This window comes from Harpia harpyja, chromosome 4 (assembly GCF_026419915.1).
Source record: "Harpia harpyja isolate bHarHar1 chromosome 4, bHarHar1 primary haplotype, whole genome shotgun sequence".
In the NCBI taxonomy this organism is placed as follows: Eukaryota; Metazoa; Chordata; class Aves; order Accipitriformes; family Accipitridae; genus Harpia; species Harpia harpyja.
In genome coordinates, this window is record NC_068943.1 from 84,122,867 (window position 1) to 84,147,576 (window position 24,710).

Below are 24,710 nucleotides of genomic sequence, written 5' to 3' on the forward strand. Positions count from 1 at the left end.
CGTTCTTTGGCTTTGTAATGGAAATCTGATATTTTTGGGTTAGTTCCTCACTTTACATGTTGCATTAAAAATCTCAATAGTTTCCTTTGTGAGCTTGTTTTGCTGAAGCTAGTTAATAATTTAAAAAGTTTTCCCCATCTCCCTCCACTTAAGGTCTGATGTAGATTGGACCTTCCTGTTCGGCTGAAAACTCTTTGCTATGCTTTGCCTTAACTGGTTCTCTTCTTGGGGTATTCCACCCACAGCTGGTGGAGAGGAGCTTTTTTAATCAAGTGCTTAAAAGGAACAGTTAAGACATGACCAAATATATTGCTTATTCCCAAACTTTCTGGTTAGGAAAATGAATGAGAAGCTTTTACTCTTGGTGTTTGTGAGATCTAAAAATTGTTTATTAAGGATGAAAATGTCAAACTGATCCCAAGGCAAATAACCTCCAAAATAAAGATCCAGTTGAATAAGTATTAGGCCTCTGATTTCTAATTTATACTGTCTGGCTCAAGGGGGGGATGCGTATGGAGCAATTACAATTTTTTTAATTATTTGCTGTGAAAAATTATTGGACTATAACTTTCAGGGTAAACTTCCTGCAAAGCTAAAGAACAAAATGTGGAACTGCCTGTTACCCACAGATTAGGCATGTTAAAGGTGTAAGATGCTTGTCAGGTAATACTGTCTTAACTGGGAACAGAAATCAGAATTGGCCTAGAGCTCTGTACTTTGGAGAATGGCCCAAGATGGCTAACCTGCTTCTGCTAGCTGAGTTCCTCCTCCTCTGATGCCCAGAAACATGCTTTATTCTTGATCCATAAATGTGCATGTGACTTAGGGCTATAGATAATATTTGAACTAGCCCTATTTGCTACCTAGGTTGTTGCAGCAAAAATGGGTGTTTTGCCCAAATAGTTGCATTTCTTGGGTAATGTAGGAACAAAAAAAGAATATTCTGGCCACCTCTAAAAACTGTGAAAACGTAACTGGTGATTAACTAAGGCTGAAGTTACCTGCAGGAAGGGGTGGGGGAAACAGATGCTGAAAGTCGTCTTTCCCCCCAACCTCTCTTAGGCATGTACAAAACATTAGGGGGAAAGAAAGAAATCCTATAAGTGCACATACTGAAAATACTGTGGCATCGTATGTGGGTGCCTTTTAAGCTCTCAAGATAAGTAATTTATTCAAGATTTTTATGCAGTCAGTGGCAGATGAAGGAATTAGATCATTACTCTTTCATCTTCCATAAGAACAAGACCATCTTCCCCCCACTCCCGATTAAATTTTAAACTTTCATTCTCTGCTTAAGCCTTTCCAGAGTGAAAATGATCAAAGCATGAGATTAAAGACACATCCCGATCTGATGAGATTAGAATTTTTGACTGTTTCCTTATGCTTAAAAAAAAAAAAAAAAAAAAAAAAAAAAAAAACAAAGCATCTTTTTGGTATTTCCCCCCCTTAAATTTGATCAGAGTGAAGCTAACATGGGCTTGCTGGTCCGGTAGGAAATGGAACTCAATTTTACATTTTTTTTAAACAATTTTACTGTATTAAAAATGACAGAGGTTAGAAACAAAGCTCTTATACTTTTATTGAACTGGAATTAGAAGTGACAGAAAATCATTTTGGTCCTAGTGCAGTAAATGTTATCACTAAAACATGTTCAGGGGAGATTAGGACAGTCTCTCAAGCACAGGAGACAAAAGTTCACAAAACAAGAAGTGATTTTGCTGTCCTTGTCTCGCAGCCGTTGTCTGTTCAGGAGACAAAAGTATTTCAGCTCTCAGGGATGCTGGACTTGGGGGGTGAGGGGAATGTAGGTACCTCTCACAGAGCAGAGGCTGAGCCCAGGGAGGAGATGTTTCTCAAATCCAATGTTCAATAATGTTTGAATTCTCAAAGCAAATGTTGAGTATCAGTTAATGCTGATCGGAAACAAAAGGATGGAGCTGCTGTTATGGTTCCCCTGACCTTGGGAAGGTGGTGTCACCTCTCTGGGCTTGAGAGATAAGATGTAGCTGCCATAGGATGGATAGGAAAGAGCTCATTGTAAAAATGGGGGACCACTGCCAAGAGCATCCAAAGGCCCAGAGAAATTTGCAGCCCTTTCTTGCTACAAAGCACAGTGGTGTGGTTCTTTCCAATATAATACAGCTGTTATTTATTACTGAGCCCATTCTCCCAGGAAAGTTTCTTCTGTCTGTGCACATTTTTAATTTTTTTTTGTCCAATGCAAACAAGTCAAATAAATATTATGCCCTTAATCAGAATTCTGTTGTTGTTTTCTAATTAATCTGTGTCAGTAGCTTGAATGTTTGTGTTAAATCATTTTCTTCATGAAAGCTTTTAATGAGGAAACAAATTGATTGGATTTTTACATACTGGATTCTTGCCACTAATGCCTATAGACCAACCCTTTGTTACACATCTTGCCTGTGAATGGGTCACTTTGTGGTTTATCCCCGAGCCTTGATCTGTTTCCAAAACTCACCAGTGCTGTTCCCTTATTAAAATGACTCAGATGTCAACCCAAGATGTGCTCAAAGTGTGAGAGGTTAAGAAATCATAGAGCATTTTTTTTGGCATGGCCAGAAGTGGGCAGCGTGCATACTGCCCTCTGCGATGCTGTTGCTGTAAGGAGGTGTGAGATGAGGTTAGGAAAAGAGTCATAGAATAGAGTCATGGATAGCTTGGCTTGGAAGGGACCTTTAAAGGTCTTTAAGGTTGCAAAGCAAAAGGTCATGTAAACCTTTGTGTTTGGAGAGAGAGACCTGTCCCAATGGAAGGAAGTTGGGAGCCGTTGAAACTTTTCAAGAGAAAGATGTGAAGGAGATTCCTTGGGTAGCAGAGGATGTCGCAGGGGCCAGCCAGCATCTGTACGACTCGCAATTCCTCTTGAAGCTTCTTGTACAAAATCTGCGTTGACCACTTGCTGGGTTCCTGGCAGCACTTCTGGCATAATTCTCCCATCTGTCACTTATTCATCAGGCTGGAACAAATCATTAAGAAAATAATGTATACTTATGTCTGTCTTTTTTTGGTCTTTTAGGTACCACTTGGAATTTCTGCCCCGAGGTGAGTACAACCCAGGGGAAGGAGGGGTGAGTTCTCACTGTTATGAGCTTGGGGAGTAGGGAAGGGCTGGACATATGTGGTGGTTTCTATGCAAAGTCAACAAGGAGAAGAGCTTAAACTGAATATATAGCTGTGTGTGGCAGTTCTTAGGGGTGGAAAGGGGCAAAGCTGTGGTGAGGGCTATAGCAGGAGTTGGGCTTAGTATTCTTTCTGAGCAGCAGAAGTCCATTTCTCCTTACCCTTGAGAGCAAATAATACAAAACTGTGTGGTGCTGACATAAATGTACTGTCTTGGAGAAGCCCAGGAAATTTTTCTGCCAAACTTCTGTCTCCAGAAAAGGCTTAAAGTTCAGAAAAGACAGCAGATTCCCATGGGCCATTGACTTGGGAGCAAAGACTGTTGGGTAACCTTCAGCAAGTTTCCTCCAGTCTCATTCTTTCATGTTAACCTGAACTCGAAACTGAATCACCCTCCAGGTGTAGACAAATGGTCAGGCTGTAAATTTTTCAGGACCATGACCATCTCTTGTTATGTCTGTTAACAAGCTGGGAGATTCTGATTGTGACTTTGATCTTCATTTCCGCAATAATCAGGGTGATGATTTAAACTTTCCAGGGTGCCTGCAGGTCACAAGCTGTGTCAGTGGGTACTTCTGCATATTCAGGGCAATTGATGGATAGGTATTTGCTCAGAGCTGACCTGGAGCTCCTTTGACTCTGTATCGCATCGGTAGAGCTCAGCTCTGATTCCGAATTTGGAGCGTTGGGTACAACCAGGCTGCAGCCAAGGCACGCGGTTTGTTGGGTTTGTCCTTTTTCCTTACACAGTGGTGGTGATACGTGAACGCAGACACAAGGATCTGCCGGTGTTCAAACAAGATGGGAGCTGGGGCCGTAATAAAAATCCTTGCGAGTGTTCCAACTCGGCTAATCCTTCATTTACTCCAGGAATAAATTCCAGTATGTTACCTCCTCGATCAGGGCCCACTTCCAGCACATCCTGTCTGTCTGGCAGCGCAGAAATGTCAGAAATGCAGCAGCGTTGCAATTCCCACTAGAACAGTGTTATCACATTTTAATATGAGCATCGGTGCAGCCTCGGTGCTTCTAATTGCTTTCAAACCATTGTTTTCATGCGTTTGGTTGATGAACCCAGCATCTGGCATCATTTGAGAAAGTACAACAGACAGCTGTGTTCAAAATTAAAAAAAAGTGAGAGAGGATTAGAACACATAAAAGGGCTCAAAATTAGATTTTTTTTTAATTTTGAAAGTTCATACAATTTAAAGGGTGGAGGAGGGATGCTTTTGTTCTTTTGAAATATTCTTCATTCTTTTATAGAGTTGGAAGCCTAAATAATATTAGGAAGATTGGTTTGTAGAACTGTGTATAGCTTTGTAAATGAAGTGCCTAGCTTGCTTAAATGCCTCCTAGGAATTACTGTACAAGTGTTCGGGTCTTCAGGTATGTAGATATCTCCAAATGTGCCCCTATGTCATTTTGGTAACTGATAAAATTCAGAAAAAATGTAATAGGAAACAGGACAATTGGGAAGTGAAAACATGGGCTTGGACATCACCTTGAGGTCCTCAACTCCAATTTGTGATACCAACTCCAGTTTGTGATACTTTGCTGGGGGAAGGAAAGGTGGTGGTGAGAACTTGGTGCGTGCTGGATGGAAAAGAGCCAGAAAAACTATGTCGTGGGGCTTGGTTTTAAAGAAAAAAAAAAAAAAAATCTCATGTGCCTGGACGTATTGGTAAGAGGACTGGGGGGGGGGGGGGGAAGACAACATAAATTAGCTGCCAAGCTGCACTCCCAGTGCATTTAATGGGCTGATATGGCAAAGGAAAAGGCTTCTTCTAAGAAGGTTTGGGATTTTCTTTGTAGTTAACAGCCTTTCTAGAGGGGATAAGGACAACTTGTGACCACATCTGGTAAAGGCAGTTGTGCTCCTTGAACTCAGAGCCATGCTGAAGTCCCTGTGAAGACCAAAACCTCAGTGATTCCAGCTATCCCAACCTATTGGTTTCCAGTATTGGCTGGAATTAATAGAATTGGTTTTGATATCTCCCAGCAAGCAGAAAGGTGTATGAAATGAGAGCATAGATTGTCTTAAGGATAAGTTGGGTACACTAGTGCAGTTTCGGAAAGATGCAACTGAACAGAACATAAGACTTGCAGGATGAGTTGCTGGGCCCGATTCCTATGCACCAAGTGATGTTGTTGACTGTAGTGCATAGCTGCAAATTATTTTTGCCTTCTTCCTTAGGTGCTCTTTGAGCAGACCCCCAGGTTGACTTGTATTTCCTTTTGGAGGAGGGCTGACTGCTGATGTGAAGCATTTTATACACTTAATACATTTTATGCATGCATGCCCTTGCTGTCTGGCAGCAAGCTCCCCTTTGTGGAAAGAGCTAAGGAAAGTTGGCAAAGAAAATCTGGAGAAGACCTGGGTCAGTTGTAGCCCTCCCCCATGTTCCTTTCTGCTGTTTCTGTCTCTTTGCACACTTCAGTGCAGGGGAAATGTTGTTAGAAGACATGAGTGGTCTGAGGGAGTGGTGACAGGCCATTCTGGGGTACTGCAAGGCGATCCAACTTTAAATGGGAGAACGGGAAAACTGGAGGAAAGAGGTGAGTATTTGGGAAGAGAATGGAGGGACAGGGAGCAATGCAAAAGGAAGGATTAAAGAAGAAAAAGATGCACGTGTGGCTAAATAAGAGCTGTGGGTCAGGGCTGGAAGTTTGGCTTTGCTGGAATGGGAATTTGCCCTGAGTAACATTGTTGTCACTGGTGCGTTTCTGCTGCTCCATTCCCAAACCCAAAAGGCAGGCGAAGATGGGCAAGTGTAAAAGACAATATGGCCACTGGTCGAAGTGAGTTAGATTAAATCATTGATGTCTATACAGTACTTTGAGATACTCAGGAGCACGAGCTGCTTGAAGACACGGACCTTCAGAGATGGAGAAAATGTGGCTCTGCCCTCCCAGCCAAGGGATCCAGCCTGGGGCTGACAAAGAATTGTCCCTCCAAATTCTCCTGTGGGGTACCTGGGCCATCCTGCATGGCGCTGTCCCCCAGCAAGGCATTGCACAAAGAACTCAACTTCCATGTACTCGTTCACACTGAAAAACTCACAGTGGACACAGTTGTAGGCAAAGACTTTTTACTTTATTTTGAAGAAACCAACCCCAAATAGATGAATAAAACCAGATTTATTTTCACCAAGCTTATGATAACATTTTTGTTTTTTCCATCAAAAGTTCATCCCAAATGGTTTTGTCTCAAGTGCTATGTGAGTATTTTCTGAATAGTAGTGTTCCTCAAAATATCCTTAAGTAGTCAAAACGTGAGAGAGTGAGGATTGCTGTCCCCATTTATTAAACTTAAGAAAATTGAGGCTCAAGGAATGTGCTTAAGGTACCAGAGTATCTACAGGTGTGCCCAGGAATGGGGTCCAGGTTTACTGCTTCTCCCAGCTCTGCGCCTTAACCCCAGAAAATGTCCCTGAAGCAGGGAGCAATAAATATAAATGTGTGGCTGGAAGGTGGGGTAAGGGACAAACTGGGATAAAACATGACTTAAAAAGTGGGAGCCTTCATGTTCCATAAAAGGATTAAGTAACAATGTGGAAAGTCTTAGTAGGCCACTTATCTCATAGTATATACTATTTAGATGAAGTGCGTATCGTTTTACCTCTATCGGCCCTACTTACTTTGGCTCGGATGCTGAGTACTTCATGGGTCGCCGGTTGTTCTCGGGGTTGGATGTCGTAGCAGTGCACGAGGTGTGCGCGTACCCGAGGCGTGCGTGTAGTTTTCTTTCGTTAACTGGCATTATACAAAGGCCTCAAGTGTTAGATTTATGAAGTAGCTTTTCTATATAAAGCCTCAAATCTATTGAATTGGACTGAAGCGGAGCTGGATGGGAGACGGAACTGTGCATTTCCCTAAACCGCTGCTCCCTGGTATTGCATATTTGGTTCATGTAGTTATGACAAGTACAAGTAGCAAATCATTAAAGCAGCAAAAACACCATCTTTACTGTAAAGATCCCCTTTGAAGCTGCGGCAGAGTGTTCCTGAATTAATGGAGTGCATAGTGATTTTACTAAGTTTTATTTATAAAAAAACCTCTTTGCATTCATGCCAAGAGTCTCCAGCTCAGTGGTAAGCAGGGTTCATACACAGAAACCTAGTCTAGATTTATGATGTGTTTGAAAACACAAGGGAAAAAATATCGAATTGACAATATTTGTAACATATTGTTAAAATATCTATTCTATCGCCATGCGTGGAATTCCCCTCCTTTATAAACATGAGTGCCAGCTACAACCCTTGAAATGTCATAACACATAGAGACAAAAAGAAAACAAAAAAACTTTTGTTAGAATGCCTTCTAAAGTCCAAGATGTGTTTGGGTGGTGTGTGGAACAGAGTTAATTCATGAAAAATAGAATATACACAAAGGCATATGTTCTTTAACTTAAAAAAGAAAAGCTTTAATATCAACACTTTTGACAGCTCCCTTTATCAGCGCTGAAGCTTTGCTTCCTGCAGCTCTGAGCATGCAGTTCTTTGCCTCCGTGTATGTGTTATATTCTGGGCAAACTAATCTGCGTAGAGACAGTAGTTTTTGCATTGAAATCCCTCCTGTTTCATAGTTTTGCAAACTGAGCAGCTGCACAGCTTTGCTTTTACATGGACTTATAAGTTATTCTGCTACCTAAGGTATTGTGCACAAATTTTGGAGGCGAGTAAAGATTATGGGAGAAAACAATGCTCTGCTTGGAAAAATGTCATAGGTAGGAGGCATGCATTTGGGCTCTGGGAAGGGCTGTATGGAGCTATATTTGCATTTTTATTTACATATATACATAGAAAAATCCAGAGGTATGTATAACTTTGAAACTCGCTATTGCATTTTGAGTGTTCAAACCAGAAACCAAGCTCCCCCTTATTATGAAGCTTTGAAATCCTTTAAAAACCTGGAATTCCGGGCCAAGGGCTGCAACGGCCCATGCAGCACCCTTCAGCTGGAGAGGACAAGAAAACTTGCCAGAGCACTTGAAGTGTGCTGACATCCAGCCTTGTCCCAGCATGGGACTGGGAGGAGGAAGCCTCTCGACCCAGACTGCTCCAGTGAGTGCCCTCGAACGCAGCTCTGTAGTGGTCAGCAATAGGTTCACCGGGTTGCGAGCGCACAGTAATTAAAGGGGAGATGTTTACCCTTGATTGAAATTCATATTGCTGTAGCACGAGGAAATACAAAAGGCCTTTTCTGCATTTCTTGAAAATGTTGGGCGGTTTTTTTCTTTTTGGGCGTGTTCGTTGCATGAAACGAGGGGAGGAGAAGGGAAAAGCCTGCAAGAATAAACATGTCGATGAAAAAAAGATTGGGTTTGCTGTTATCAAGCTTTACATGGAGCTAGCAAATGAAGAACTTGCAGAATTTGTAATAGGATTGAAAGACCAGGTAACAGCAGCTAGCAGTTTGGCTGGGTTATTCTGTGGTTAATGCCAAAACTTTCATAACCTTTATTGAGGAGAATTAGGTTAATGAGGACGGCTTTTTGAACTCCTTTTAAACCAGCCCATTGATTTAAAACTTCTTACAAACTTGAGGAAAGTTTCCTGGTTTGGATTACTAGGTGCTTCTTGGAGATCTCTGTCTCATTAATCAAAGTGTTCAAGTTACTGAGTCACCCATAGTCCTTTGAAACCCATCCGAATTGTAACACCTTGGGGCAGAGCTTGCCCTCTTTGTTCACATTTAGCAGTGTCTTGTGCTCCCCTCCTCAGGGAAGTTCAGAGCACACCAGACTCTTAAGAATAAAGCAATGCACCATAACGAAGGTGTAAAAATGTCAGTAAAGATGCTAAATATACAGCAGTTTGGGGAGCCCCCAGCAAGTTAAATATTAACAAGTTCTATTGCTCTCACTTTGGTCAGTTAATAAAATACTCTAATTATTAGATTGCCTAAATTGCCTGATGTGCAGCTTTGGAGATAGAGAGCCTTCTCAAATGAACCCTCTGTGTTTTCTGAACTTGTTTGTGTAATAGGAATGTGCTGCAGCTTTCTTTTTATAAAGAAATCTCAGGGGTTATTGTAATGTGCTTAGATGAACATGCAGCCCAGGCATTGCTCTGTGCTCATGCAGAACAGAAGAACGTTCAAGAAATTGCCCCACTGGGGATAGAGCATGAGAGTGTTCACATACACCATCACCTGAGCTTTCTCACACTGGGTAATAGACCCTCCTGCTTCACAGAAGTGGGGAAAAAGGATGCAAATTCTCTCTTTTGGCCATTAAGACATTTTGGAGCCCTTAGGAAAAAGGAGTGCCCTGTTGTATACCTTTGAGCCTTGCTGGGGAGCGGGGAAATCGGTGCCCTCTGCATCCATAGCCCTCGCTAAGCGGGAGCAGGTTTGGGAGTGCAGTGCTGGGTCCTGACTCCTGGGTCTTCCAAGCCTTCAGCCAGTTCAACTCTGGAGTTTTGAGTCTCTCTTCCCCCCTCTCTCCACCACGACTTCTGTGTTGCTTTGGTTTGCAGAGCAGTAACCCCATCCAAATCATCTGCAAAGTAGTATTTCTGCCCTTTAGTCAGACTCCATCCCGAAACACGACTGTAAAATCATCCTTTGCGTTATCATAAGTGCCTAATGGGCATCTCCTCCAGTCCCTAGAGTACCTATCGCTCCTGCCTTTGCATTCGCTGTCTGTACTTATTTTTTCTTAACAGTGAAAATTGCCGCAGATACGGGCAAGACAGCCTCCTTGTGTCTTGTCATTGGAATATGCTCGCTAAACTCCAGCTCCCTCATGGGTTAGTTCTGTTTATTCCTTGTTCACTTGGAAGGGTTTTGGCTAAGAAAATATGCTGAATCTACTGACACTGCAATGGACGTTACTCAAAACTATTTGGCCTGTGTAGTCTCCTCTTTGGTGCCAATGATGTTGACATCTTTATTTGGATCCCAGACTGTACTTTCAGAACTGTTCGTTAATTGTTGCCCTGCACAAGCGTGGAGTCTGGCTTCACAGACACTGTTTTGCTGTATTCCTAGCAGAGCTGGTACCTCAGAAGATGAACCAAAGGGCAGATCTGTGATCTTCCTCTGCCTCAGTATCCCCATCCTTTAAACGAAGACCTTCTCTCTTCAAAGAGGCTCATGAGGAATAATTTATTAGTGGACAGAAATACAAACTGTTGGTAGCTTTAGGCCGGTTTTGCTCATGTTGGACAGGCTTTGTATTTCACTGATGTGTTACCGGGTCATAAAAGAAAGAATAAATCTTGTTTACTTGTTTACATCCCGTGGGAATCTTCTGCTGCGCTGGGTTTCAGGCTTGTTCCTAGCAAGACCGAACTGTGCTGTGCTTCCCCTGTCAGGCAGCTGTTCTGTGTAGCTGCTGCCCACTTGAGAGGCAGAATATGCAGTGCCTTTCCTGAAAGGGTGCCAAGGATTGCAAGAGAGGAGCTGGAGGGAGGAAGCTAGAGGGGGAGGGAGGGAGAGAGCAAACACACAGTGAGAGAAGGAAGAGAAAACTGGAGAGGAGAGCTCAGCTGGGGAATGACACAAGGGGCTGGCAGGGGATTGGAAAATACAGAGTAATGGGAGAGATGTAGGGTGAGCTCAGCAGCTTCTTGTCTTCCCCCCCCCCCCCCCCCCCCCCCCATGGGCTTGGGGGGATATCTAGGCCCCCCAACCTCATCCGCTCTTTGGATTCATGAGAATGAGCTTTGCTGTCTTACGTAGCAGCCCTGCCAAAGTCGTCTTTTGGGCAAGGCTTGCAAGTTGCAAACTTCTTGAATGTCGTTTGCGGGGTGGCCTTTTTGGTGTGTGAGTAGGACTTGGGTTTTTCTATTGCTGTTGCTTGCTTTTTTCCTTTTTAGAAATAAACCCATACTCAGTTGTGGGAAGACTGGTTTGAATATCTGCATATCAGGTTAAAGGTCTACAAATTAATAACTTCCAGGTTATTTATCGTTTTGTATAATCGTGAAGTTTCCTTGCTACGTGGCAGGGAGTGAAAATAATTTAACCCCAGCCTGCTCTGAGCTTCTCAGCCTCCTTTGGGTTTATTTGCTCAAAGCTGAGAGTTGCAAAACTTGAATTCCTTTTGGGTGTGATAAAATACTTGGGCCCCTTGTAGGGCTTTGATATTTTTTTTTTTTTCTTCCCCTGACAACAGGAGTAGGTTTTGCACCCCAGAAAGCTTTAGGGGTGGCATTGCCCGGCTTCTGCCTGACGGACTTGATGAATCCCGGGCAGGTTGTTGCCTTTTTCTCCCCATCAGCCGGGCAGGATTGCTGTCTGTGTGGAGGTGGCCGCGCATCCCCCGGCTGATGCTGCGCGCTGCAGCCCGACCTGCTGGGCACACGGGATCATTGCAGCCCCGAAATCCGCCACAAGCAGCCAACGAGCCTTCTGCAAAAGAGCTTTCCACTTTCTACTTGGTTTTTAACATAAGTGGCATTTTTAGTGGACCATTAATTTGCTTTACTACATGTAATTAGCAAAAACTGGGTACTGAGTGAACAAAATTAGGCTTGGACTGGATTCACTTGTCAGCCAGCCAAGACCTGTTTGGGTCGACATTTCTAAAACAATGATAAATCGGCTCCTCCTGCATGCAAGGAGGTCCCTTGCTTTGCTTTTGACCCTATTGCCGTGAGGTAAACCTGTCCCACTGATAAAACACAGCGTAAGCAGAGACGGGTCCTGTTCTCACCATGGCCTTGTTTGCCTTGTGAGCCAGGGACAAAGTTATTTTCCTTCTGTGCATGATCTCCACATCCAAGAAAATATTTATTAAGTGGGATAAACACTTTGAGATCTGTAGATAAAGAAATTTCTCTTGTAGTTTAACAATAGCACTATTGTTGGTACAGCCCGGGGAGGGGAAGACGGACGCATATGTGTATCACAGTCGTGTGCAATAGAAAACGTGGGATTTTCAGGTAAATATAATGTTACCCAGGCACTGGCACTATAAGGAAGTCAATAGTCTGTATGAAGAAGGTGCAGAAAATCTACATTCACCAAAACCTCAGCTATTCGCATATTAATCACAGGGGCTAACCACACAGATCCAAATGGGTGCTTAGGAGCCGATGAAGCCTTTAAGGCATTCAAAAAAGAAACACCATACATTTTCTAGCACATAAATGTGTTTAAAAAGGTATATAATTTATAATAGCAATGTTGACAGAGCTTTAACTACATTACAAAAGCTAAACTATAATATATTTACATGTGAGCAGTACTTACTGTGTGGGTGCATCTCTGTTGATGTGTTTCCATGTGATTCTCCATAATTTCAGCAAGTGATTGTAGTAAGGATATTAAACCATAGTATTGATAATACTTTTACAGCTCTGCTTTGGGAAATACATTACTGCTAAATTAGTCCCTGAAAATCTAGAGATATTAACACTGTCGAGCATGAAGGCAGATGGGATTTGGATCAGAGACCTTTATTTGTAGTATGATACTAAGGAGTCATTACTTTAAAGCAGGAACTTCGTTTCCTTGAATATTAACTCAAGTTGGGGATTTTACTTCCGCTTTGGCATGAACAAGCTTATCATAAAAGAGTAAATGGAACTCGCTTGGTATTGATTTTTCTTATGCTCTAAAAAGATGCTTAATGAAACTCTAGGTACCTAGATAAAGACCTTCACTGAATGCAAAGTAAGCTTAATTGCAGTTTTCTTAACAAGCTACTGGAGATGATTTTTTTTTTTTTCTGCTACAAAGCCCTTTCACCTATTTAAATTGTTTCTCTTCCTGTGTGTGCCAGGATGCATTAATTCAGCTTTCCCCCCCCACCCCCATGAGAGGCAAACTGCAGCTTAAAGAAAGGAAAACTTCTTTGCCAGTTCATGTGCAGAAAAAATTTCAGTCTTGGGGAACTTGATTTTTGAGGTCTTGGTAAGAGGTTTTAGTCTTAAAAGAAAGTAACTGTCCTTCCCCCACTGCTGCAGAAGGGGAGACGGGCATGGAGGCACGTTCTGACACCGCACAACAGAATTGTAGCAAAATTAGAATCTGAACTGAGGTTTTTCTAGCATTTGTCCTAAGACCTGTCATCTGCCAGATCCTGCAACTATGCCAGAGCAGAGGTAGGACTGTTATTTTTACCCTCCAGGATTGCAAGCCCCAAAGCAAATAGGACGGGTAGGTTCAGATTATTCCCTTCCTTGCCGAGAGCAGCGTTTGCGTTCTTGAGGTTGTGGAGAACGAAGCAACAGTGTGTTCCCTGATTGTGGTGACTCTTTCTCCTGTAGGTCCTGCTTGTGCTGCTTGCTCGGAGCCCTGTTATGCTTAATTAGGTTCTTTTAATTCCCCTAATAGTAATTTTTTTTTTCTTCTCCAATGCAGGGGGTCTGCCCGAGGCTGCGTCTCTGCCTGATGCCAGGTCTGCGTGATGTCCGTGGGTCCTGCAGGGACCTGGTGTGACTGATGCGACCTGCCTGACGCTGCTGTCCAAAGTCACTGCGCTCTGAATTGCCACCCCCTCTGCTGCTGGGGACACCCCTGTCACCAGAGACACAATCTGTCCCTTCTGCAATTTACTCAAAGTTGTTACATATAAAGCATGATATCTGTGTTAATTACATAGAATGCCTTCAAGCCCCTCTTTCTGCTGCTGCGCAAGAAACTGTTTCCGCAGAAAATGTCAGATGGCTAAAAGATGGCATAATTTCTTTCTTTTTTTTTTTTTTTTTTTCCTGTGCCACAACTATCGTGAGGCAAGAAAGCCGGGTATTTAGCACACTTGGGGGTAGCCAAACAGTGCCAGGGGAGTCCACGGATGAGGTGTAAGCCCAAGAAACCTCTTGCTCTTTCCCTTAGAGTCAGTCTTGCTGTTGTTCATGCTCCAAAGAGCGATAAGTTGGGGAATTTTGCTGAGGGTTTGAGTAGGAAGATAGAGCAGCTTTGCGTCAGGTGCAGAGTAATTATTTGCTGGGGTTCTGTGCTATTTGGTTTTTATTCCCTGTGTTTTCATTAAAAGCTAATGAGTTTTTTCTTCATTCAGAACAATAGCTTGGCCCCTGACAAGTTGTTGGTTATTTTTTCTGCTTGGACTCAACTAGCTGTTGCTGCTCCATAAACTTTATGGAGAAGTGGATTAGAGCACAAGAAGTTCTCATAATGCAAATCCAAATGGAAAGGCAATAGGATTTGTTTTAAGTAGTTATGTCTGCAGAGTTTTTGTTGATCTTGGTTTTGTTACAGAAACTATAGGTGGTGTTTGAAAATATTCCTAATACTAAACCAAACCAAATGCCTTTGTTTGTATTGATTTGTGTTGCAGCAGCTCACACAATTTGGAGTCCCACTGTGCTTGGCATGCTACATGTATGTACATACTGCAGCCTGGGTATATTTGAGTGGGTTATGGGAGCTTGCATGAACACGTGAAACCCCAGTTTCCATTCCTGTGTGGGGACAGCAAGAAAGAGCACATTCATGGTGACAAGCCCCCTGTATGATATTTCATGCCTGGGAATTATTCTGCCGAAACAGAAACCTGTGGCTTGATTCTTCCCCGTGGTCGATGTGTGTAACTGCTTCTCCTGCTGTTAAAGCCAGTGACTTATCCTTGCAAGTAACTTTCCTGATTGGGCCCTTGTTCTTGTTCCAAATGGTTTACTGCAGCCATGCACCGATGCGTAAGCCGTGCCTCCCCGGCGCGGCGGCTGCACCGTGCCACGCTGCCTCCTGCTAGTCGGAAACCAGAAACAGTTTGCTCGTAATCGCAATAATCCTGCACCTGTATCTCGTTATAGGGGACCACCTGTTACCTTGGTGTGTGTTTGAAAAGCTGGGTTTAATATGGTGCAGTTTGGTTGAAAGAAAATGTTCTTTTTAAGGGGCTGAACGCGCTTACGGAAAATGTCTTATAATGCTGGCATCTTCGCATCACTGCAGATAGTCGAGCCCGCAACGCTGCAGCACGGCACGGAGGAAGGATCCTCATTAGAATGAACGCTGTGTTTTCCTATGACACCGAGTTGCTATTTGGTAGCAGCTTTTTATATAGGCTTTTTAGAGCCTTTTTATTTGAGGATCTCAAAGTGCTACAGTAAAACAGGGAAGAAACATCCCCTTGTCACACACAACTGAGCAAAGCACTGAAATGACTTCTCCAAGGTCAGGCGGTCAGTGGTGTGCTCATGGATGCGCTCCACTTCCCAGAGTCTGGCCAGCGGAGCGGGGGATTTCAGTCCTTGCTTTTTAACCCCTCATTGTTGGTTTTTTGTTTTTTTTTTTTCCTCATGGAGGTGCGTGCATGAATTTCAGTTTGTTGTAGCATAGAGGAACGTGCTTTGCTTACTCTTCATGACCGAGAAGCGGTCGGTGGATGGAAGACTACCGCAGTACTGCCGCTGCTGATGTCTGATCCTGCAGGAGGGATCCGAGCCTGCCCTTTTGGGCCAGGGACCTGCAGCTTGCTTCTTGGCATGAGAGATTAGTGATGCAGATGTTAAGTTATACACCTCCCCAAAAGGAGAAAAGTTATTTTCTGAATTTCCTTTTTCTCTGGAATCTGATGTTCCGTGCTGCGTGCTGGGATGACTGTTGGAAGCAAGTGAGCATAGAGCTGGGAAAAGATTTGATTGTTTCTTGGGCTCTTCCCCTGTTAGGAAAGTTGTAATGGCTTAAAGGGTGAACTGCCAGGGATCCCCCGGTTCTGTCATTGACCCCCATAGGTCTTTGGTAAATCGCAAAGTCAAATCTTCAATCAGTTTTTCAAGACCTTTGAGCTTATAATATCAGCAAGACTATCATGGTGTCTGGCACCCAATGTGATTTGTTTTTTAAGGAACTGATCTGTGGGAGGACAATCTTGTGTGTGTTACGTTCTTCACAGCCAGACTGTTCCTTTCGGTGAAGAATTGAAGTTTTCTTGAAAATGTGCCCTTGAATGCAGAAGCCTGGGGTCTCTGAGAGCTTCACGCTCAGAGCGAGCGAGGGAAGGTTGCAACCTGGGATGTTGAAAATAAACCACATCCAAAATATTGTGTCACATCTTTCTGCAGCTGGAGACTTAATGGCATCTCCACTGTGTTTCTTGGTGGGAGGAAGAGCATTGTAAACCTCTGTTCCAGGCCTTGGTACACTTTCATCAGTGCTTGATTTAAACTGTGGGGCACAGTTCCTCTGTTTGCTGAGATAAAACTTGTTTATAGTGTTTGAACACAATTAACATCAGCTGAAAACTCAGCTTTCTTGCTGTTTGTTGTGTGTTGAATGAGTAAGCAGCTGTCTTTACCTCTGTTATCAGCAGTCTGGGATGTGTGTATTCAGGAAATGCAAGGCAAGAGCTTGAAAGACCACTTTTTTCCTTTGTTTGGGTTGATTAGTATTTTCTTCTATAGGTAGGCTAGCTGCACTCCATTTACATTAAAATTTGATATTAACATCTGTCACTGTAGTATCTAAGTGCCTTCTGCATAAAATCCAATATCAGTAGCAAATTCCCTAGCAAAATGTCTGCTTACAGAAAAATTCAGTGCAACATCAAGTATGGGGAGGTAATAGCTGCTGCCTCTACACACAGACACATTGCTTTGTTAATTTGTATGTGACTGCCTGTCATAGGGAGTCAATCTTTTTTTCCCTAACGCTCTTCAATTAAGGATCTCAAAGCTTTTTCCTGCAATATAGGAAAGTTCATTCTAGTGAAACAGGTAGCATAGTCCTCCGTTTTACAGGTGGATGATTTATGCAGAGGTCATGTACTGAGGGCAAGAACAAGGAATTGGACGTAGGTCTGGTAGTTTGGTCCCAAGACTGGTATTTCCAGTCTCCTCCTTGTATGCCCTCCAGGTGTGAAGTCTGTAGGTATCCAGCAGGCATGTTCTTGCAGCAGGAATATGCCGCCTTGGCCCTAAATGATGAATCTGGCCTTAAACCCACAAAAGTGGTTTTTGGTTTTGTAGAGAACTTCAGTGGAAGGTGGGAACCAGGAGGAAACGTCTCACAGTGTAGGCAATAAGATTTGGGTTTAGAAATGCGTCCTCTTCACTAAAATCAGGCTCTCCTCCTCTTTCTAGGGGACGATCAGCATGATGTTGGCTTTGGACAGGACAGTTCTGATGAAAATCAGAGCTGGAGTTTGGCCCCTTCCATGACATCTGATGCTTCACTTCCATCAGACTTCCAGGATGATGGTAAGTCATTGATGCTTTTTGAAGTCATTGAGTGAAGAAGATTGAAAAGCGAGTGTAATCTAGCATGACTTCCTTGTTGTTTTTCATCCATCTCAATGCAGGGGGTGGTTTTTGCTTTTTTTGTGGACTGGTACCTGTTTTGTCAATGACCATAAAATATTATGGTGATCCTGAATTTAATTTAGTATTGGTGAAGTTAAATGTATTTCTTGATCATCTTGGTGCAAACTGGAGTTGGTTGTTCTATTTTGGATTGACAACAGTGACGGAAAAGAGCAGAAGTGGACCTGGCAGCTAGCATTTCCCAAAGTTAACATGCGACTTTTGGGTACGTTTCTTCTTGGGTGCTCAGCCTCATGCTTCGAAGGGGCTGTGTCTTCTCAAACCTTGTCTCCCTCCACCCTTTGAAAACTAGGTGTCTTTAAAGTGCTTTGCTTTGGAGAACCTTTTTTGGGACCTTCTAGTGCTTGGGAATTTGGGGCTCCTTCTCGCGAGCGTAGAAGCACTCCCAGCCGAGCGGTGGATGGGAGCTGGCATCCAAGGCCAACGGCACCTTCCAAAGCATTAAATGTCAGACAGGGGTTTTCTGGGCAAAGAGTTGCTGCGATGCTCACGTCTGCTTGCGAGCGGCAGTTCAGGAGTGATGGATTTGTCATATGCTATTGAAATTGAAGTCTACAGAGCTGAGATTGTTCTGATCTTCTCAGGGGTTATCTCTGGGCCCTAGTGAAGGCTTGACTGCTCTTTGGTCTCAGATTCTCAATCTCCCGCTTCCCACAGATCTTGTTTCCTCCTCCTCTTTTGCTTCCCTTGCGCTTTCCCCCCATGCCTTCTTACCCCTCTGCCTTGTCCTTCCTCTTTCATTTTCTCTGCTTCCATCCCTCCTCTTCCCCACCTCTCTCCGTTCAATGTATTCTTTCATGTCTACTCCCACTCTTGTTAGTGAATCAGCAGTCATCAGTCAAGAATACAAAGAAATGAGGATTTATTTGGGTTGAGGCCATAAGAGCCGATGGGCAACAAAGTTAGCTTCTTTGCGCAGTGCAAAACTCCAGGCATATCTGCTGTTATGTGTTGATTTGTGCTGTAAAATAAATGGCTTTGTTTAGACTGATTAGAGACAAGGTTGGTCTGATAGTTAACCAGTAATTGCAGCACGAAAAGAGGTGTGGAGTTTGGGAACGGTTGTTTTAAATAATCTGTGTGCTCAGATACGATGCACTTCTGCAGAGTGCGGCTGGAGAACGTGTGACAAGGATAATGGATGTTGGCCTAAATGGGACATGAAAGGGTGCTGAAGACCTCAAGCTTGGCCTCGTCAGGCGAGCAACGTCTCTATGAAGTCTAGGGTTTCTCCTGGCGTGTTTATTAAGCTTGTCTAAGGAGGTATTTGCTTTGCTAACTTTGAGTGGTGGTTTTTGGCAGCTTTAAGGGGCAGAGTTTGACATAACACTTGCAAGGTATGCAAACACTTGGCACCACTGGAAGTTTTCAGACACAGATGAAACGCCAGGCTCAATGGAAGGATGCCCAAGTAGGTGAATGGCGAGGAGATTGATAACATAGAAAAATTGCATACTACAAAAAGGAGGGGAAAAAAGCTGGCATCGAGAGCAGTTACATTAAAATGAGGTGTTAGTTCTTGGAAGCTGGTAAGAGCGCTGAATAACAGCAAATCATGGGCTTGACTTTGTGTGTGTTCGTTCTGGATGAAAGTTGACCAATTTTAGCTGATTGGATGCAGGCTGTTGGTAGTATGAAACAGCGATATTAAAGGGAAAAAAGACTGAATGCAGGATTTTGGAACCTTCTTTTTGCCCTGCCATGGTTTGTAGGGGCATCATCAGAATGAATTTTTCTAGATATCTGCCAGTAGGATGGATATGCATCAGGGTTGTGATTTCTTCTGGGTTTTTGAATTTGTGATGACTTACTATCAGATTTTTTTGTGTACTTGGGGGATTGGGGTTTTTTTGCTTGCTTGCTTGTTTTCTTTGCTTACTTTTTTCACTATAGAAGGTGAAGGCACAATGATTTTTTTTTTTATAGAAGGCACAATGATTTTTTTTTTTATAGAAGGCACAATGATTTTTTTTTATAGAAGGCACAATGATTTTTTTTTATAGAAGGCACAATGATTTTTTTTTTATAGAAGGCACAATGGTTTGGTTTTTTTGTTTGTTTTTTTTTTTTTTTTTAAGGAATATGAAGTCAGTCACCTGAGAGTTTAAGCTGCTACTTCTGAGAAACGGATTCAGCTAAAGGGTGTGTCAAACAGCCCTGGTTTCTGAATTAGAACATCCTGTGGGAAAAGTAGAAAGTTTTAAGATTGCACGAACTGATTTTCATCTTTTCCGTTTGCCTTGTCTTCTCCGAGTGAGCACACTTCACTCTTACTGTGCCCCTTTTTGCTTCCACACTTTCTTGTCCATTTAGCCAGCAAGGTCCCTGGAGCAGGCACCCTGCTCTGGTGAGTTAGTACAGAGCCTGGGTCACCACAGACCCTCAGGGTGCTGCTGTCACACAGACGAGTGACTGAGAGCTGCTCCTTTCAGGCAGCACAGGTGGCTGATGCATGGAGGTAATCCATCTAGTTACGGCCAGAAGAATAAATTGGCCAGTTGTAGGAACATACTTATCATTCCTGTGGCTTTTTTCCATCCCTTCTTAGCCCTGTTTTGCAACAACAAGAGGTTATGTCCTTAGGTGCGAGCCCGCAGCACTGTTAAAGGCTGCTGTCTCCTACCTTCCTGAATTTCCCAATTTTATTAATTCAAGGTTTTAATGGAAGCAGGGCTCTGACTGGGATGATGCTCGCTTCTGCCTCTCTTTGCTATGAAAAATGGGGTTGTTTGGAGGCAGGGGAATGCCACCACTGTTCCTTTTGAACAGACTTTTGCTCACTTGCTCTGAACTTCTCGCGGGAATCGGAGAGAACCTTCAAAGTTGTCTCTGGAGGGAGCAAGAGGGACTGAGCAAGTTGGGGATGACTTTACTCAATGAGGCATGGCCCAGCTCTATAGGATCGTCCCTAATGAGTGATTAAGAAGCTAATGTTTGTACAGTGCTGGGAGGCTGGGAAGCACTGTGGAAGTGCTAAGTACTGTTATAATGATAAGTATTTCTTAGGAGACACTTCCCATGTGATGTACTCTGCCTAGACCTCTTGAAGACTTTTCAAAAATGTTTTGTCTTTTAAACTGGTAGATCGCTTAATTTGCCAGTGTTTGTTCACTTAGTTTTATCGAAGGTAGATACCACAGCATCCTGAGGGGTAGGAGTTGTGCATCTTTAATACCTAGCACTTCTAGATATTGCTTTATCAGTTGGGGTTTCCCTGTGGCTCCATAGCGGCGCTTCTGCCATCATTGCAGAGTGTCTGATCTCTTGCTGGAGGGATGCTGAGCCAGGATCCAAATGATTCACTCGGTGTCACGGCGAGATCACACGGAGCTGAGAGGGTGAGGGCCACTGCGGCTTCTGTCCCCGTGCCTGGCTATCGGCTGTGCTGCTGCGTCACAACAACATAAGCGACAATATATTTTCTTTTATATTACACAGGTATCTGTTAGCACGTGGAAGGGAGCATAACTCACAGTGACAGGAATGTACTTTACGGGTTCTGTTAGGCATGGTCTCTGGGGTAAGAAATCTTGCCTCTGACTTCCAAGATTTTTTCCATCATGTCAGCAGAGAACTTTGGCCAAACATAGTTACAGCTCATTCAGTTCTGTGTGGTGTGGTGTGTTTTTTTTTTTTTTTAATATGTAAGTTCTGAGTGTCTTAAATCCTTTAGCAAAAATTCCCTTTGATTTATAAAAATGGCTTTTATCTTAAAAGGTGTGGAGGGTGGTAGAAGAGATGGTACTTCACTGTGGCTTGGGGTGAAGGGGAGACACGGGTACAAATGCAATGTGATACTAAAGGTTTTGAGGGGGTTAGAAACTGTAAAGAGCTGGCACATCTTTGATCCATCTCCAGGTACTTCTTGAACTCATTTGTGTCCTGGAGAAGGCCCTGTTTGCTCATGTTTGGCCTTCTAGTATATGGAAATGGGTAGGAAAACAGTAAAATACCAAAGTGAGTTTTGTACGTAACTCCTCAGAAACAAGATGCTGGCGAGCCAGCTTGCAAATCCAGGGGAGAAGTCTGTAAGCTTCTTCTAGAAGTTTCTTGCCTGGTCCATGGCAGCTTCCCCTCTGAAAGGGCTCCTCTTTCAAGGTGTACTGTTTTCTCTCCTGGTGTTCTGGAGAACCAAATCCTTTCTCCTTGAGGTGTGGAGTGTTCTGAACCACACACGTTTTAGGGAGTCCTTGCATCCAGAACTACAGCTTCTACTTTTATTTTCCCTGTACTTCTCACACGCTTCTAAACTGTAATGAATCGCTTCCTAAATTATGGAGTTAATTGCTTTAAAAATCCAGCCTGCAGGAATGTTTTCAGCGGCACCTTGAGGAGCTGGCTATGCGGGTGGGTGCGCAGGGTGCATCGTTGCAGGGTGCAGGTGGGTGCGTGTCGGGCGTGGGGGGGGGGGTGCGTGGGGCGGAAGGGTGCGTGGGGCGGGTGGCCGGGGGTGTGTGTGGGAGAGTGTACGATGCATAGGCTGGGTGCACCTCAGAGGTGCCAGCGTTGTGCAGGGAGCCTGTGGGTGGGTGTTGGGGGGGGGTCTCGGTGGGTGGGGTGGGTGGGCGGAGTAGGGGGGCGGGGCAGGGGGCGGGGCCGGCGCGGCGGCGGCGGCAGCAGAGTTCTGCAGCGCCCCCTTGTGGCGCAAAGCGGCGCCGCTCCCGCGGGGCCGGCAAACCGCGCGTGGGCGCCTTTTGCTCTCGTTGTTGGTTTTTTGGTGATAAAAACACGCCCGACAAACGAAACAAACCCACCCCAGCCCCCCCAATCTCCAAAATAAGGGGTTCTGCAAATGTCTTCTCCCCACCGCGGGAGCTCCGACAGCTCCCTGGGGGCTTCGGTGAAGCCCTTGTGTCGATGGAGTGACAGCGGATCTCTGCTTTTTCCAAACCAAAAGTGGAAATTGTGGTTTTCTTCCCCAGCTGCAGCCTGATGTCCGCTGCGCTGGGATAAACGTGATGGAGGGGAGGGTAGCGTGGCCTGGGGCTCTCAGCCTGCGCTGTGGCCCAAAGGAGCCGCTTGCCCAAATGCTGCTGAATTTCAGGTGCAATAATAAAGTGCGTGAAATAAAATGCAGACTAAGAACTGTTTCAGCAATGCTGAGTATCTGCAAGTTCGATAGTCTATATAGATCAAATCCTGAATGCCCGCAGATGAGTGGAAATGCCTCTTACGCTGGAGTTGAAAGCTTTACATTTTTTCTCTTCAAATACCATTAGAAGCAATTATCTCTGCCTCCCCGATGTCCAGAGATGTCTTTTGTTGCTTTTGACTGGGTTATTATAAACTTGCTGTTGATGTACTTTTAAGCCTTATGAAACGGTGTGGGAAACATTCAGGGAACGGGTTTGTGACAAGTGCGATTGCCGTTGAAGGTTTCTCCTGCCTTGTTTCCTTTCTGATCTTGGGCATCGTCCAAACAAGCCCAGGGAGTGAGAGGTTAAAACACGGATCAGTTATTTCTCCTGGTTCCTTACCATGGCTTCGTGCAGGTTTGACCAGTTCAATGTCAGTTTTGCCAAGGGGAGGAGAACAGGCACGAATCCACGTATAAGAAAACAGCATGTTTTCTAAAAACTACCCACTTATACTGTGTGACATTTTGTAAAGAAATCAGACTCCCTTAAAGCGACTGAGCTCATGTTCTTTGATTTATCATTTTCTGAATGGAAATGCACCATAACATTAGTGCTTTCAAGCCCAGTGTGATAATGTCTCTGGCATTGTGCAAATAAGTTCCTGGAACGGTACTCTGGCTGGTCAAAAGGTTTGGCTATATTTTATACAGAGCAACTTGGTTCACCTCTGTATTAAGGATTATTTGTTCGGGGTGGAGAGGAGGAGGGTGGGTTGCTTGCAGCCTGCCAGAAATGGATGCATAAATTATAAGGAGAGCTCAGACCTTTGTAGAGAACAAGCAGCGGTGAGAGTGATGCTACCAAGATTTTCAGCTTTCATTTAAAACAAGCAAACAAACAAAAAACCCCAACCCAAAGTGGCTTCATGTTCTTGTTTGGGATTTTACAGCTGCAGGAAATTGTGGTGCAAGTAATTGCTGCAGAAATCCTATCTGACTTGTGGCCGCAGCTTCCATCAGCCAGGCACGTCGAGCTGTAGATGCTGGTCCTGAGGGCAACCGACTGAGCCTGCAGTTTTGTGGGTGCCCATTTTGAGCTCAAAGTCCTTTTTCCTCAAGCTGAAGACGTTTGGAAGTTGGTCTGAGAGGCTGTTCTTGCTAAGGGTGTCTGCGGAAGAGTGGGCGATTGCAAGTGCCTTCTGCCTTGTCTCATCTCCCCCTTATCTTCCCCTGCACCCCGTAAAAGCAGTTCTTCTTTATAAAGTGTTGAAACATAACACGCTGGCACTGACTGATGGGAGGACCAGAGGGCGAGTCCCTGCCGATGCTCAGCCCTGTACGGGGTCGGCAGCCCAGATCTCTTAGGAGTGTCCTGTCTGGGGGTTCCTTAGAGCTTTTTTTTGGACGTAATCCTGACACAAACCAGATTGGGCCCCAAAATGTTTTGGTCCAGCCTGTTCCTTAAGCTCCCACATCTAAATGGGATGCAATTTCATGGTGGTTATTTGCAATTGAGGACTGTCAACCTCAGGATTCAAGTGCTGGCTTTAAAAACAGGAGTTGCTTTTACACAAAATAATGTGTTTGTGATTTGGTCTTTGGGCGTTGCATGCCTCGGTTTGTGGTTTGGAAGCGGGTTTCTGCTCAACCACTGGGATGTTTGTTTGTTCTTTAAGCTGAGATTCTCAAGTAATTCCTTGATTGCAAGAGCCCTTAAGAAAAACAAAAATGTTATGAAAGATGTGGTGTAAAATCTCAGCAGTTTGGTGGGTCTGTGGGGCCCCAGACAGGAGTTATAATTGAAATTGCTTAGAAGTCAGTGAAATGCCAATAACTTATTAATGTGGCTTTTCTAAAGCAAAAATCCTGCCACCTTCGCTGTTTGCCGACAGGGAAAAAGCATAATTAAAGTTTCTTTATATTGCTTTATAAGTGCAGGATCAGATGAATAGATTTATTTTCCGTACCTAGAGGACAGTCTTTAACGACAAGGTGTTATTTGGATTTTTTAGTAAGCAGCTCAACAACAGTGAGCTTGCATGAAAACAAGGAGCGTTGGCTTATGATCGCAGCTTAAAATTAATTGCAGCGGAGGATGCCCTCAGCCCGTAGATTATTTCAGCGGGAGCGGGGGGCTCGGAGCACGGGCGCCTTTGAGCCGATGCTGTCGGGTGCGTGGTCCCGGGTGGCGTGGCAGCTGTCAGGAGCCGGGATGGAGCTTCCTCTCGTGGCGAATTGCATGTTCCTCATGTCAA

At 44.1% G+C, this 24,710-nt stretch overlaps 1 protein-coding gene across 1 annotated transcript in view; it reads left to right on the forward strand.

The window, feature by feature from the left end:
- The window catches only part of SKAP1 (src kinase associated phosphoprotein 1), a 158,103-nt gene that overhangs the window by 14,178 nt on the left and 119,215 nt on the right, over nt 1-24,710 (forward strand). Inside the window, exons 3-4 of the mRNA XM_052785303.1 lie at nt 3,038-3,063; nt 17,139-17,255. Coding sequence (XP_052641263.1) covers nt 3,038-3,063; nt 17,139-17,255 — 143 coding nt within the window. The remainder of the gene's footprint in view (nt 1-3,037; nt 3,064-17,138; nt 17,256-24,710) is intronic.